The 16,527-nt window shown below is 43.6% G+C and overlaps 1 protein-coding gene across 3 annotated transcripts; it reads left to right on the top strand.

Moving 5' to 3' along the window:
* Positions 1-193: 193 nt before the first annotated feature.
* On the top strand, positions 194-16,289 carry TTC23L (tetratricopeptide repeat domain 23 like). 3 transcript variants are annotated; one of them, XM_081213066.1, is made up of 12 exons: positions 194-1,581; positions 2,030-2,116; positions 2,800-2,931; positions 5,077-5,227; positions 6,863-7,022; positions 8,420-8,551; positions 9,288-9,465; positions 11,420-11,528; positions 13,061-13,188; positions 14,499-14,648; positions 15,521-15,603; positions 16,158-16,289. In XM_081213066.1, exons 3-12 carry the CDS (start codon positions 2,821-2,823, stop codon positions 16,234-16,236), a joined length of 1,281 nt encoding a protein of 426 aa, XP_081069192.1. In that variant the 5' UTR covers positions 194-1,581; positions 2,030-2,116; positions 2,800-2,820; the 3' UTR covers positions 16,237-16,289. The 3 variants fall into 3 exon arrangements, with proteins under 3 accessions (XP_081069192.1, XP_081069193.1, XP_081069194.1); XM_081213068.1 differs by having other exon boundaries at positions 197-1,581; positions 5,104-5,227; XM_081213067.1 differs by lacking the exon at positions 2,030-2,116.
* The last annotated feature ends 238 nt before the right edge of the window (positions 16,290-16,527 follow it).

Below are 16,527 nucleotides of genomic sequence, written 5' to 3'. Positions count from 1 at the left end.
GCTGAGAGACTCCAAAGAAGTGTGACTGGCCCAAGGTCACCCAGCAGCTGCATGTGGAGGAGCGGAGACACGAACCCGGATTCCCAGATTACGTGACTACCGCTCTTAACCACTACACCACACTGGTGTATTTAATATTTTATTTGATATTGATATTAATCTATTTAATAATAAGGGACTTAGATGGCAGCCCAGTGGCAACACTGAGCAAAATTACAGTCTCACGGGCCTGTATTGCTAGCACCATTAGACCTTGTCATAAGCACATCTGGGGCACAGCAGTATAATTAAAATGGCGGCACCTGTGAGTACAGGCCCTGCACATATAGATGCAGAGGTCTGCTTGATGCCAAGCAAGCAGCCTGCCCACCAACTACAGACTTTACACACTAGCTTTCCTGTCTAGTGTGGATGTGTATACACACAGAGATTAGATGGAGTGGGTGTGTATACATACACAAACACACACACACACTTTTGAGCTGTAAAACAGAATAGGACATTCCCAGGTGGTTTCACAAACAATTCTCCTTCCTTGGGAACTCTGGGAATTGTAGGCCTGTGAGGAGAATAAGGGTCTCCTCACAACTCTCAGCACCCTTAACGAATTACAGTTCCCAAGATTATTTGGGGAAAGCCATGGCTTTTTAAAAAGTGGTATTAAGCCAAGGCTTTTTAAAAAGTGGTATCACACGTTCAGGTATGAATGTGGTAAAATGTTGGGACTGTAGAATCTAGGCCTGGACTTCAGCTCACCCACAAAGCTCACTAGAGCTGCTGCATTGAGAATGTGGGGTTTGTTGTTAAGTTTTCCTGGTAATAACGCTGGCTCATCTGCCTTGATTTCTGAAGCTTTCTTTTACACTGCAGTGCCTGTTACATTACAGAGCTGTGGCCATTTAGAATTTTAAATTGTGGAAAAGAACTGTGTGCCCCAATGGTTGTCACCATGAAATTACAATGCAACACTCAAACACAAAACTTTCCGAGCTAATAGGATTGCAAACACATTTGCTTTCTGGAAACAGCACTCAAATTCATGCTAAAGTTCAACTAAGCCCCACCAGGTTTCCAGAAGTGCCTTTTATGTCCTGTGAGAGATCCCACAACACAGAGAAATCAGGTCAGGAAACGTGAGGATAACAGGATAAGGTGCTGTCTGAATGCAGCCCAGAGCAGACGCACAATCTGACTCTCAGCCTTTGAGGATTTAAATGTGGCCGGGATGTGGAGAGTGGGCCTGCAGCATTTTAATTATCAGCCTCCTAAAACCCCTCAGTTGTTACTGAGCTTTCCAAAAAAGAAAAATGGCTCCATCTAAAAGCCAAAGGTTGTTTTTCAGTCACCAGGACAACTGGGGCAACACACTGTCACCCTAGTGACAGCTTGGGGAGAGAGACTGCTTTCACACACAGACAAAACAATCCCTTACATAAAAGGAACTAAGGTCTCCACCCAAAAGAACCTGATTCGTAATGCCATATTTCTATGTGTGGTTAATGTAAACCTGCGAGGCAAAATCAAGTGCAGGGTGGGAAAGTTCCATTCCACTGAGTTCCAGATCCACTGCCTTGTTCTGAGGTAGGCAACAGCTCTCGGCTAGCTGATACCTTTGCTGCCGTGAACCATTTTAGATTAATTTTGTTTCACCTGTCAGGGTATCACAAAAACCCTTTAGACCTGTGATGTATTTAGTCGGGCGTATTTTAGGGGGGAGGAAGGTGAGGGGGAAAAGCAAAGCTGAGAAGGTTTGGAGAGAGAGAGAGAGAGAAAGAAATAACAGTGTACATAATGTCACGCCACAGCCTGCCTGTTTGTTAAAAGCAGCTTTACCTGAAAGCTACACAACTCCCTCATTCGCAAGTCATCGCCCTTGCGCGCAATGCAAACTGTGGAGTCAGTTTCACACGGCAGGCTGTGAACAGCTCCAGTAATTTCCATCATGCCATTGCTAACTGCAAAATAATAGTAATAGTAATAATAATACATATTAGGGACATAGCTGTCAACCTTCCCCCTTTTTTTGCAGAAAATTCCCTTATTCCAGCGCCGTTTCCCGCTGCTTCCCACTTCTATCCCGGATTGTTAGATATCCCGTAGACTGTCCCCGGGACAGGTGAGGCTGCTGATCCCTTATTTTTGCTGCTACTGATTCCTTATTTTCAAATCTGAAAGTTGACAGCTATGATTAGGGAGGGGTTTTGTCATCTCGGCAGCCCAAGTCCTCCATACACACTGCCCAAGCTGGCGTCCAGGGAAGTAATTTCAGTGCTGCTAATGCAGCAAAAACAACATGGGATGCAGCAGTTATGAAACAACATGGGATGTACCAGTCTCTGCAGCCACAGCAGGCGCTGTGATTCTCCAGTGGTTTGACTTCCCCCTTGGAATTGTACTCCATTGTCTCTCGAGACAGACAGATGCCAACAACAGATTAGAACACACCTTTCAATCACATTGAAGTGATAAATTGCCAAATAGCCAAATAGCAAATTTTTACTGCTTGCCTAAATCCTGGTTCTGTGTTTTAATGGTAACCAAGGAAGGGAATTATTATTATTGCTGATACTGGTTTTACAACCAGGGTCAGCAGCTAGTTCTGTTTACTGTAGGGCCCTTTATAAAATGTAGGTATCTACTGCATGATAAGCTCTCCCTAAGAGACAAGCCTCATGATCACAGCCATCCTTGAGTGCCAGCCATAGGTCCAAGGCAGTGCTCCACCCCCCAAGAGGGCCAGGTTTGATCCCAAGGCTGCCAGCTGCTGACACCTGCTTTATAACCTTTTAAAACTCAAAGGAAAAGCTGTGCTCAGATGAAATGAGCAGCGACCGTGAAGAAAATGAAATGTGGTCCAAGCTGCTGGCTACACCAGCAACCAAGTTAATGCAAGCGCAAGAAAGGGCAGAAAGGTTTGCCGAAGAAAAAGAGGTAATCTTATCCTTTTGTTTCCTTTCATGCCTGAATACTATTGGAAATTAATGGGTGTATATAGGATTAATGGTGGCGGATTGGGTGACCTGAAGCTAGCCACAATCTCTCAGTCTAACCAACCTCACTGGCTTGTTGGGGGGGATAAAAGAAAGAGAGGGGAGAATCCTGTATGCTGACCTGAGCTGCTTAGAAGGAAGAGTAGGATAAACCTGCAATATATGGACACAAAAGCAGGCTTCAGGTGCTCCAGAGATTTAACTCTGTGTGTGCTTGATGCTATAACGTTATATCTGTATCTAGTGCTTTTTTTTCCTAAGAAAAAATGTTTAGGGGTACTCTAATTTACCTGCTCATATTGGAATACTACCCCTTAATGAGGCCAAACTTAGATTCACAAAATGTTTAGGGGTATGCGTTCCCCGCGTCCCGTCCCCCCCAGAAAAAAGCACTGTCTGTATCTATATATATATTTTAGCTTACTTTGCCAAAACTTTATTCGGCGTTACAAATATAGGCCATCATAAAACATCCATATATAAAAAATTAAAATATATACAAATAAACAGCCATGTAAAATATGTAATAACCCTGCCAAGGGTTATCTGGCATCTGTAAAGAAGGGAAACACAAAGTCAGAGAAGCTGCCTTTTCTAGGTCAGTATATTTGTCCATCTAGCCCAGTGTTTCCTGCTCCAGGGGTTCCCTCTCCGCCAGATGCTGCTGGACTACAACTCCCATCATCTCCCTTTACTATTGGCCATGCTGGCAGGGGCTGATGGAAGTTGTAATCCAGCAGCGTTTGGGGGAGGCGGGTGGCGGTCACGCGTTCCCCAGCCCTAGGCTACTCCAAGCAGCAGTGGCTTTCTAGGGCAGTGAGGGCTGAATGTGGCCCTTAGGCCCCTATGTGTGGCCTCCAGGACTCTTCCCAGACACACCCCTTCTCCTCAGGCCATGCCCCTCACGAGTCCTCCTTTGCACCCACCTTGCAGTGGCGTAGCGTGGGGGGTGCCAGGGGTGCCGGCGGCACCGGGCGCAACATTTTGGGGGGCGCGTTTGGGCGGCCCTCCTCGAGGAAGCAGGAACCCCACTGTCCTCGGACCTCCTCCGAAGCCTGGCTGTGGGGCGGAGAGACCTCCTCCCGCTGCCAGGCTTCGGAAGGATGCTCCGAAGGCTGGCGGTGGGGCGGAGAGACCTCCTCCCGCCGCCAGCCTTCGGAAGGCTGCTCCAAAGCCTGGCGGTGGGGCGGAGAGACCTTCTCCCCGCGCCAGCCTTAGGATGGCTGTCCTGAAAACTTGTGGTGGGAGCAGTGGCGTAGTGTGGGGGGTGCAGGGGGGGCCTGCTGCACCTGGCGCAACATCGGGGGGGGGGGCGCGGAAGAGACTCGAGTGCTAAAATCAACGGGTTAGGGGGCGCAAAATACTTGCCTTGCCCAGGGTGCTGAGAACCCACGCTACGCCACTGCCACCTTGAGTGGGTGCATGGCTACAGAATGTCCTTGAACTCTGATAAAGCTCCTTGATTGCCTGGATGGAGGGTAGAGAAGGAAGTGTGTGTGTGCATAACTATTACAGTACAAATGTAATAGTTATTTATTTCATAAAATTTATGAAATACCTGATTGCTTTATCTTTTACAAAAAATATAAAGCAATCAAATTATAAGTACCGGTGTTTTTTTATTTACAGTTTTTATTTTAAAGCATACAGAAAGTTAAAACCGCAGTAGAACAGTCTACAGCAAGTTAAAACTCATACAAGCTTTCTAAATGACTGGGTGGGATTGTCTAAATAAGAATGTCTTCAGCAGGCGCTGAAAAGAAGGTGTACTGAACGATCACGTACTTATAGATGCAATGTGGGCATGATGTAGCACTTGTAGAATACTGATATTCTTTGCTCTGCCCACTTTTGCCTCTGGCCTTGCCTACCAGCGCCATGTGGCCACTGGAAAAGTGGACCTCAAGTTGAAAAAGGTTTCATCCATAATATGATTATGATTTATTATTATTACTATTATTATTATTAATTATTATTATTATTATTATTATTATTATTATTATTATTAACTGGAGATGCCAGGGAACGGCCCTGAGATGCGGAAGCAAGAAACAGGCAGATTGGAAAATTTCTTCTTTTTTTACAGCAAATCTTGTGTGTGTGTTTTCTCCAGGCACATAAAGCCTGCAGGGAACTGGTTCAATGTACAGCTCTGGCGAGAATTGTCTATGGAAATGGGCACTGGAAGTTGGCAGAGGCACTTGCTAATCTTGCTCATGGTTACCTTACCCTTCAAGGTAAAAAAGCTAGTATGTAATAATGATAAGATACACATGTCAGTTTGGGTAAGGAAAACAAGATTTTCTGGCACAAAAAGGGTGTGATGAATGGAATACTAAACACAGGGAAATTGCCAGAATCTTGGAAAGAGGCATACATTACACTGATTCCGAAACAGGATACAAACTTATTTTTGGATACAATGGAGGACTAAAAAATTAGGAGGATTTATAGTACTGTATGCAGTTGAAAAGGTTGACTAAAGTACCCATGGCGGGGAGAAGGGAAGTCTAGAGATTTGGGAGTATCTTGTGTAATTTTTATTATTTGTGATTTTGAGTGTGAATGAATTTGTAAAATCAAATGAAAATAATTTTTTAAAAAAAGGAAAACACTAAGGATATGATTCCAACTGCTGGTCACTTAATTATTTCACCACAAACTACAGAAGGATAGCTGTGTTGATCTGCTGCTGCAAAAGCAACAAGGAGTCTTTAACATGTCGAGAGACTAACAGACTTCTTGTGGCACAGTAAGAGCAGAAGAGTCTTCTGGATCAGGCCCATGGGACATCTAGTCTAGTGGCCAAGCAAATACCTATGGGAATTACCTGAGTGCAAAAGCACTCTCCCCTCCTGTGGTTTCCAGCAACTGGCATTTATTATTATTATTCTGCTCCTTCTGACAGTGGAGATGGAACACAGCCATTGAGACTAGTAGCTTTGGATAGCCTTATCCTCAATGAATTTGCTTAAATCCTCTTTTGAAGCCATTCAGATTGGCAGCAGCACCTCCTATAGTTCAGCTATGCTCTGTGTGAAGAAGTTCTTTCTTTTGATGGTCACGAACCTTTTAACATTCATCTTCATTGGAAGCCCATAAGTTTCAGGGTCATGAGCAACGGAGAACAACTTTTCTCCATCCATAATAAATCAGGCAGTCTTTAAGGTGCCACAAGACACTTTGCCACTTTCACAACAAAGTGCAAATTTGCAGCTAGAGGATCCAACCCTTCTGTCCGTCACCCTTCTCATCTACCACTTTGCTTTATCCATCCATTCATTCATTTCATAAAATTTGTACACCGCTGAATTGTAATAGTAACCTCAAAGCAGTTTACCAAAAAAAGAGGTTTTGAAGGAGCTGATACGTGTATTCATAGGACAGTGAGATGATCTGCCTCCAAGGCGAGATGGGATCACAGTTTTAGTCATCATGGAGCACTCATTTTGCAGCTGCTGTTCTTTTCTTCAATTTTTATGACTGATAGTTGATATCATTGATTATTTCTTTGTGGAGACTGAGTTGGAAATGTGCATTTATTCATCATTCTCAATTTAGGGCTTACATTGGCATATTTTCCTTTCTTCCCATATATAAATTTTCAGTTGCAGCTGCATACACAATGGCACAAAAGCTTTTAGCAACCAGTTTCTTTTCTCAAGTCCATTGTTTGTGGTGGGGATAGGGCAGCTGTGGCCATTTAGACATCGTCAAACTATAACTCCCACAAACCTGAATGGAACTAAACAACATCTAGATTCTCTGTCCCTGCTTTATGAGAACATTTTTGCTTGAAGTGTTTGTATGTAGTGCAGATTAGTGAATACGCCATTCTATGTGGTTAAAGGCAATCTTATTATTTTCCCCAGGTCTTCCCATTCAGGCTATGCAACATGCAAATTCAGCCAAATGCACCATATTTGCAGGTGGAGGCGCCCCTCCAGCATCTTCAGAAGAAAAAGGAGAGTTTCTGAGCATGCTTGTGACAATCTACTATACTTTGGGTGCATCATATTTGATGCAGAAAAAATATCCTTGCAATGCAATGATCAGAACAAGGGATTTGGAGGCAAAATACCGAAGCAACTCTGTTCAGCTATGAAGCTCACTCAGAAGTGCATAGAAAAGTCAGCCTCTCGGTCTACCTTGCAAGGTTGCTGTGAGACTAAAACGCTGCTGTGAGCACCTTATAAAAAGGGAGAGATACAAATGAGGCATATTAAGTTTAGCAAATAAATAGGAATCTCTTTTTAAAAATCCCCTCCGAGCTTTGTGTTCATACACTGTCACCACAGTCCAACATGGGTGCAGGCTTTCATACACTGATTCCTTGGTGGGTTCAAGAGCCAGACATCTAAGAGGGTACAGCATATGTAGAGTCTGAGACTGGATCAGTGCAACTGGCAAGTGAGGCTATATGCTGGGAGACCTGGTGTTGATTTAGGAACTAAGTAGCTATGTGGCCAAGGGACGCGGGTGGCGCTGTGGGTTAAACGACAGAATCCCCGCGACGGGGTGAGCTCCCGTTGCTCGGTCCCTGCTCCTGCCAACATAGCAGTTCGAAAGCACATCAAAGTGAAAGTAGATAAATAGGTACCGCTCCGGCGGGAAGGTAAATGGCGTTTCTATGCGCTGCTCTGGTTCGCCAGAAGCGGCTTAGTCATGCTGGCCACATGACCCAGAAGCTGTACGCCTTGGCCAGTAAAGCGAGATGAGCGTTGCAACCCCAGAGTCGGCCACAACTGGACCTAATGGTCAGGGGTCCCTTTACCTTTTTTAGCTATGTGGCCAGCAAGCAGGGAATGAATGTGGCAGACATTCTTCTGACCAAGCACCATTGAAACCAACCAGAACTGTGCAAGAGCACATTGTTGCTCCTGTGCAGCTGCCATGTATTTGAATGAGGCTTGTGCCTCATGTCAGTTATTAGGAATGGGTGACACTTGGTTTTTCTACTTCAGGCACCACAATCTCTGGTGCCAGCTCTCTGGACATCTAAAGAGAACATTCTGAAGATGCTCACAAGAAGCACGTCACCCAGAGTTCATTGCCAGCATCCATGAAGTCAACCCAACTGGCATTTGTGATGAACACGGCCCTGCAATGTTTAGAGCTAGCTTGGTCTCTGGATTTCTTGATAGGGCTGCCATTAGAGATCAGCAACTGCCTTGTCCCATGGTTCATCACTACCCAAGCAGAAAAATGCCCAACTCCAGGTAAGGTAACTGATGATGCTTCAGAGAGCCTGACACACCTGTCATGTTTGGCCCACATGCCTACGATCTGATAAGAATCTGCCCTGCAGAGCCAAAAAGGTTCTCTGCTCCTGTTCCAGGCAATACTGCAGCTTTTTGTTTGTGTTGATTTTAATGGATTAAAAAGAATAAATCTTGAGTAGCCTCACTGCTTTTCCTTGACTTTTCTACTGGCAAAGAATCCTACTGCAAACTGCAGAAAGCTGAAAGGATTATGGAAGAACTGAGAAGGATGGATTGGAGAGGGACCCAGACTCCTGAACTTAAAGTATCTGAGAGAGACCTTCTTGCAGCACTGGGCAGGTAAACAAAAGACCAGTAGCCTGATAAGGGTACAGCTATTTACTGAACGACTTAAATCACATTTCTAGGCTGCAATACTATACTTAGTTACAGGGTAGCAAGTTCTCTTGAACTCAGGGGGCATGTGTTTGGCATTGCACTGAATGTGCATGTGTGCTGGTTCTCCTCTTCACTCCCTAGATGGAGATGTTCCTGCCATCAAAAGGGCTTTGCAGTCTTATATGCGGCTTCCTGTCAAGATCCTGATCCTGTGCCCAGGCCAAAATCCAGACTTTGCTCCCACATGTCTAACCATGAAGGCACCAACCTGATCCTTTAGCAGCAAGTGTTTGGGGAGGGCAGTGGCACCTCTTTTAGATGGTAACACACATGCATGGGCAAGTTGTACACTGCCGTCTGGTGGTCAGCACTATTATTGCTGCTACCTACTTGGTGCTTTTCAGTGATAGAATTTGCCACTAGAAAACTTGTTTTCCGAGAGTAGAAAGTTGTATTCTGAGAACAGAATTTGATTCATACTCTCAAGTACAAAGAAAGTCAGATATTGTTACATCTATTATACGGTTGTTTTTAAATTGTGTTTTTGTTGTTTTTGTACCTCTTACTGATATTCCTTTTTAAAATTGCTTTTTTATGAAAAGCGGTATACAAGAACACTAAACAAACAAATATTTTATATTTTCACTTTCAAAAAAATATGGACTTTTAGATCTAATTACTCTGTTCTGCCTTCTAGGGCAAGTCTGCAGCAAAACAAGTTAGAGTTGGCAGCCAGACATTTTGAGAAGGCAATTGATGCTGTAATTTCAGCCGAAGGAGAGATGTCTCCAGAACTGATAAACCTCTATCAGAAGATAGCCCAAACTGAGCAAGCAAAGGGAAACCATGAAAAATCCATGGGGTATTTGTTACAGGCAAGGAACCTCATAACAGTCCAGCATGTAAACTGAGTCTGTGGTTTTGACTTTATAGAGCTACCAGGTGACATGTGTATTAAACCTCAATCTTATACCCACTTCACTGGGAGTAAGCAAAGGCTTACCTTTATTTTTATTTTTTTTACTTAATGTGATTTATGTACTGCTTAATCCTCAAAACCTCTCAGTGGTTAACATAAACCATTTGAGAAGACAGGTAAAGGGTTGTGCTGTAAAAACTACTATTGCACCATCATATTTATTTATTTACAATAATCCCTCTGTTATTGACAGCATCTGGGCTCAAGTTCTGCTTGAGGGTTTCCCACAAGCACCACTGGTTGGCCACTGTGAGAACAGGATGCTGGACTAAATGGGCCATTGGCCTGATCCTGCAGGCTCTTCTTATAGATGCAGGTTACCCAAATGGGGCTCAGCATCCAAACACTTCCAATCTCTTACCCTGCAGATACCCTGCAATTACCTTATGGCAGTTCTCTGCAACCTGGTGCCCTCCAGGTGTTTTGGACTGCAATTCCCACCATTCTTGACCATTGGCCATGCTTGCTGGGGCTGATGGGAGTTGGAGTCCAAATCATCTGGAAGGCACCAGGTTGGGGAAGACTGCTTTGAGATCATGGGACCACTTTAGCTGTCATGGTTGGCTATTGGAAACACTGTCTGCTTTCAAACGGAGTAATTCTGTGATTGCAATGTGGCAATAATTCTCCATTTTATTTACAGTGGTACCTCGGGTTAACTACTTAATTCATTCCGGAGGTCTGTTCTTAACCTGAAACCGTTCTTAACCTGAAGCACCACTTTAGCTAATGGGGCCTCCTGCTGCCGCCGCACTGCCAGAGCACGATTTCTGTTCTCATCCTGAAGCAAAGTTCTTAACCCGAGGTACTATTTCTGGGTTAGCAGAGTCTCTAACCTGAAGCGTATATAACCTGAGGTACCACTGTATTCTTGGTTTATCACCCACAGTAAACAGCAACTGAGTGCCTGCATGTCTGAACGTTAAATGAACAAATACTGAATGAAAGCCTGAATGAATGTTGTACACAGAAATGCTACAGTGATGCTTTCATTTTAGCGCATGTGCTGGTCCTTACATTTCCAAGCACTAGAAAAGGTTTGCTTTGGGGGAGAGGGATAAGCTGCTGACAACACTGGATTTGATGACATGGCTACCAGGGCCATACTCTCTTTATTTTTATTTATTTATTATTATATTTACATCCCACCTTTCCTCTAAGGCGTACATGATTCTCCCTCACTCCATGTTATCCTCTCAAAAATCTTTCTCGGAAGGACAGATTGAAAGACAGTGACAACCCTAAGTGAGTTTCATGGCTAGGGTTGCCATACTCCCAAAAGTGAAAATCCGGACAAAGTTGTTAAAAACAAACAAACCACCCTGCTTGCCATACGTACAGGATTTCCTGGATATTTTGCCGATTCAGAGATAATATGCCTGGACGCTATTTTCAAGCCTGTTTCCCAGCTGTGTCCGGGAAAATCTGAATGTATGGCAGCCCTATTCATGGCTTAGTGGAGATTTGAATCATGGTCTTCCAGATCCTAGCCAAACATTCTAACCACTACACCACACTGCCTCTAGAGTACTAGAGTCATAATTAGACAGCTCTGCATACTGAATGGTTTTCCAGGGTTTTTTGTTGGTTTGCAGTAAACAGCTTGCCTCTTATGTGGAGCTGCATTCACAGGAGGAGTTCGTGCTCTCCATCCCTAGCTATGCTGTTGGGAGAGATACAGAGCATGGGCTAGATCCGGGACTCTCAGTTTAGGATTGTGAGTAGGACTATAGGCTCTTAGAGGATTTGGCTGCCAGGTATTTCAGGGCGCTAATGAAACTGTTCGTCCAGAGCTCCAGAGAGCACAGCTGCTATGATGTGAACACACCATGTCCATCTCTTCCTGGCAGGCCCACTCCATGTCACTAGCTCTGTACAAGAAATCCAGTGCGGAAGTTGCCTCAACAGCATGGTTACTGGGGAAGGCTTATGCTGCAACTGGAGAAGAGAAACATGCAGGTAAGGCACTGGGATGGATATGTAAGTTCTTTCTTTTGCAATGCATGTTGCATATCACTTTATGCCATTTCAACTTCCACGTTGCCAAGGAATCCTGGGAACTGTAGATCAGTGAGATGCCAAGAATTCTGCTTCAGAACGTGCCTTCTAGCAATTCATAAAACAGGATTTGTAACAAGTAATGACAGGTGGTTATTCCTTTCAGGCCCTTGTTTGTGGGCTTCCCAGAGGTTGTCGTTGTTGAAAGCAGGGTTGATCTTATGTTCTTATCTATGATGCTCCTTTTCCAACCCCACTGCCATCAAGAGCTGCCTTGTACTAGAGACCAATTCATCACCCAGTCCACAGCTGCCTTTTCTAGCAAGAGCACAGATGGTTTGGACTCTGGACAATGATTTTTCAGCCTCAGCTGAGAATGCATTTTTCTTCACTTACTTCACCCGTGTCCTAAACCAGCTCTTCTGCCTTTAGGAACCCTCTTCTTCACTCTACTGAGTGGGACCCTGGACGTTAGATCTTCCTGCCCCACTCTTTCCCAAATCTCTTATTTGAATTAGTTTAACTAGGGCTGACAAGAATTTAATCCAGCTCCTTCAGTCCACAAAGCATATTCTCTACCACTGAGAGTTGGAACTCCTCTTATGCTGATAAGCTGTTTTACGGCTCATGCTGAATTTAGTTTGCTGCTGCTTAGGAGATAAGAAATAACCCAACATATATACCTTCAAGTTCTTTTAATAGCTTGAAACAGCTCCATGAGCTGGTTCTTAAATGGTTAGTCCTTTAGGATGATTGAACCGAGATGGAACAAATCATACACTTATTCATTAAAAAGGTGCATTTCACTTGATGGGAACATGTACTAAGAACCAGAGAGACTCCATTTTGTCTCTAATAGGCATTAGCTCAAATCAAGACAGGCATAACATTAGCCTTCTCTGTAACTTTTCTACCTCAAAATAACACTACAATGAATAGGTGGGAAACTGACAAAAAGCTGCTAACATCCTGACACATCTTGTACAAATTTAGATCTTGCCCTTTGCACCTCTCCCAAACTAAGCTAAAACTGACAAGAAGTCCCGTCATCCCTTAACCTGTTTACTAAGAAGCTGTAACTGCTGGCTTTGCAAGATGAGAGGAGACCAAAAAAAGGAGTAGATTGCCACAGGGATTGCTTACACTAAATGCTGATTGCCAATAGAATCATTCTGTGTATTAACCCATGTAATTAAACTGTATAAAATGTTGGAGCACGCTGTGAAAAGACGTGCAGGATCTGGAACTTGGTTCTCCTGTACCTTCTTACTGTAGTCTGAATAAATCCTCTTTCACCTCCCTGGTGTGATTATTGACTCATCACCCCAGCACTGGACTTTTGTCCGTAACAGCATCATCATCATAATTTATTATTATTTGTACCCTGCCCATCTGGCTGGGCTTCCCCAGCCACTCTGGGAGGCTTCCAACGAAGATTAAAAATACATTAAAATGTCACACATTAAAACATATAATGCTGTTCGTTTTTCTAGAGGCTGCTGAAATGTACTTCCGTGAGAGTCTTGAGGCCTACAAGTCAGCACTAGGGACGAACCATTCTCGGACAATCAGTGCCCTGGAAGACTTCAGTAAATGGCTTGGGCGAGTAGGGAAAAGAAAGGTAACAGCAGTTCCAATGGGACACAGGCGTAAGCCTTTCAGCTGAAAAAGAGCACATAAGGGTGGGTGTGTTCAGCTGATACCATTTCCAGCTTGCAGGGGAGTGTGGATTGCCTAGACCAGGGATGGGAAACCTGTGTCCCTCCAGATATCGTTCAGCCTGAAACTCCCATCATCCCTGGTGCTATCAGCTATTCTAGCTGGGTCTGATGGGAGTCCAGCGATTTCTGGAGTGACACCGTTTCTCTATCTAGGGTGGCCACTTACATATTGCTAGAGAAGAGGAAACACACCAACAGTAAAAGAGGACATCGATTTACATAAAAATAGCATGTTTATTCATTTATTTTATAAAATTTATACACCCCTTGGTTCTAAAAGCCTCAAAGGGCTTTACAAAAAGAGATGGTAATTTATGGGTGAAAATTTAGAAATAACTGCTATAAATCAATTAGAAAAAAACTACTTTTCACCACAATGGGGTATCTAGGTATCTGCAAACTCAAGGCCCCTCCTGCTCTCCCTTCTTTATGTTTGAACTAGACAGCCTTTCAAATAGTCCTGTCCATCCTATCCTCATCCCTGCCTGCTAATTTCCTGGTGCCAAGTAGGGACAGCGTGGGATTTTCTGATGCCTGAAGTTAATTGAAATGTTGCACTGCTGCCTTTTTGGCTGATAACAAACTTATTTTAGGTGTCTATGGGGTGGCAAGATACATTCCACAGACATCTCTCCCTTTTCGGGGTTTGTTTGTATGTGTGTGAGAAAGCATAGATGGGAACAAGGCAGAGCAGAATGTAAGGCAGCAAATGTTAGCCAAAGTTTTAGTACCTAGTTGTTTTGTATTGCCGTTACAGCTTGATCTCGCGTATAAATCTGATTTTAAGTCATTCAGCACTATGACAGTATAAGGTCCTCGTGTCTTTATAGATCAGTCCATCTTATAATAAAACCAAAGCTTGCCTCATAAGAAAATAGAACCAACAGTGCAATCCTATACTTGTTTACTCAGTCACATTGTTCAATGGTGGTAACTGGGTAAAGGACTGCAGCCTTGCTGAATTTCTATTGCTGAGATCCAGGGCTGAATTTCCATATCATTTTAAGTTGGTTCAGAAATGGGTGTTATTTCATTAAGGGAATGGAAACACTTTCTTCTTAACACTCTGTGTGTGTGTGTGTGTGTGTGTGTGTGCGCGCGCGCACACACACACACACCCCTAACACAATATGGCACCGCCAAGAGATAATTGATATATTCTTGTTATATAGCAATTAAGACATTGCAATGGATTCTTTTTCTTATTCAGCAAGCGTACAACTTACTCAAAGAGTCATTTAAATCTCAGCCTGATCCCTGCAGCGATTTTAATGAACAAGCAATTGAAAGATTGTATATTATGGGCTGCATCTGCCTAGCAGAGATGAAGATAAGGGAGGCCTTTCAGCTGCTCAGTAAGGTAATCAATTACCATGTTTTTGTGCAATCACACTGCAATTTTAAATGAAGGCAGCTCTTTTTCTATTAAAAAAGGATGAAAATTCCCTATAGAAGGTAGATACTATATTTTCAAGGGCTAGGGCCCAAACAATTAAAATGATCTCCTAAGTAAGCCTCCCAGAACTGGGTGCTTTCTAGCTGTTGTTGGGACTACAACTCCTATCACCCATGACCATTGGCCAGTTCTGGCTTAGATTTTTGGAGTCCAATGACATTTGGAAGCCCCAAGTTGGGGAAGGCTGTCCATAAACCCTTACATAGGAACCAACTGATTTCTGAGATTCCATCACTATCCTGATCATCACAGATTCTGGGTTGGGCAATGGAACCCAATGGAACTGATACATTGCCCAGTTACTGAACAGCTGCTAAAGAGCTATGAATATATTTTTTGGTTGTGGGAGGGAATCTGTTGTAAAGCAGGTATGGGGAACCTGTGACCCTCCAGATATAGTTGGGCTCCAACTCCCATCAGACCCAGCCAGCATAGCCAATGGTCAAAGATGGTGGGAGTTACAGTTCAGCAACAGCTGGAGCACCATAAGTTCACCATTCATGTTGTAAAATTCCAGGGCCCAAGCCTGCACCTAGGTTCTAATGTTCAACTCAGCCCATGAGGCACCACCACACCTTGTCCTAAAGAGGAAGCTACAGGAAGACCACCTGAGTTAGTAAGGTAGCCTCTTAACCACACTTAGGTCAGAGCAAGTGCATTTCCCAGATTGTTTTACTTTAACCTACGCTAGGAAACAATGCTGTCCGCTGTACATACTGGGATGAACAGAATAACAAAAAGGAAATAATGGCCTCTTCCGCTTTACATCCATGTAGTGTGAGCAGATCCAGGTTGCTATCTATGGCTCCTGTCACAGGAAATTGAAAAAGATACGAGAGCTCCTGGACATGCTGAAGATGTAAGTTTCATCAGGAGTTAGGATGAACTATGGGGGGTGCAGGAAAAATCACAAACAACAGAATGTCTAGGCTTCAAATCTGGGTTTCAGAGTGTGACTGCCAGGAGATCTCTGCCTACCTTTGCCTCTTCAAAGTTGAGAAGATGGCTGGCCAGTCATCAGAGAGCGGAACCACACTTGCCACAGAGGGTGGATTTGTCCAAGCCTCTGTTTAAATATGCTCCAAGAGCAACCTTTATATTATAAACATATTTAAATCCTATTATTAAAAACAACTTGCAACCATAACAATAAATATAAAGTAAATAAATGAGAGCTTAACAGCACGTGTTTAGTAGCACAATTGTCCTATGAAGAAATATTTTATTTTCTTCAGCTTAGCCTGGACAGCTCAGAATTTGCAAGATAGCAATTGTGTTTTGCCAAATGAAAGGTTTCCCCCCTCAATTGTGTCTTGCCAAATGAAAAGTTTTTTTCCCTCAACTAAAAATGATTTTTACATTAGGTATGAAAAACTGTTGGGAGAAGGAAAAACTTCTCTTGCTTTTCTGCAGGGTTCCTGCTGTACATGAAGGGACCAACATGAAACAGAAGAGAGAGACACTGCTATGCTGCTCAATCCCTGATCTCTAGACGAACGGCAAGACCTAGTCACGGGAAACAAGGAAATATATCCCTAATGCACCGTGAGAAAAGCAAGGCTGCAACAATCAGGTTATTAGCTAATTATGTCACAGCCTGTAGCCCAATTGTGAATATTAATTGTACATGGAAAGATGCTTTGCCCTGGTGCTGCTCTTAGATGGAATGGGCATTCAGAGAGCCCTAGCACAAGAAAATGATCCTCCAAGCACAGTCCTATATCTGCATTTTTTGATGTTCCTTCTTCCTGCCCACAACAGTGAAGGAGTACAGGGGGGATAT

Source organism: Podarcis bocagei, assembly GCF_964188305.1.
Source record: "Podarcis bocagei genome assembly, chromosome: 11".
Classification (NCBI taxonomy): Eukaryota; Metazoa; Chordata; class Lepidosauria; order Squamata; family Lacertidae; genus Podarcis; species Podarcis bocagei.
This window is presented reverse-complemented; position numbering and strand designations above follow the sequence as displayed.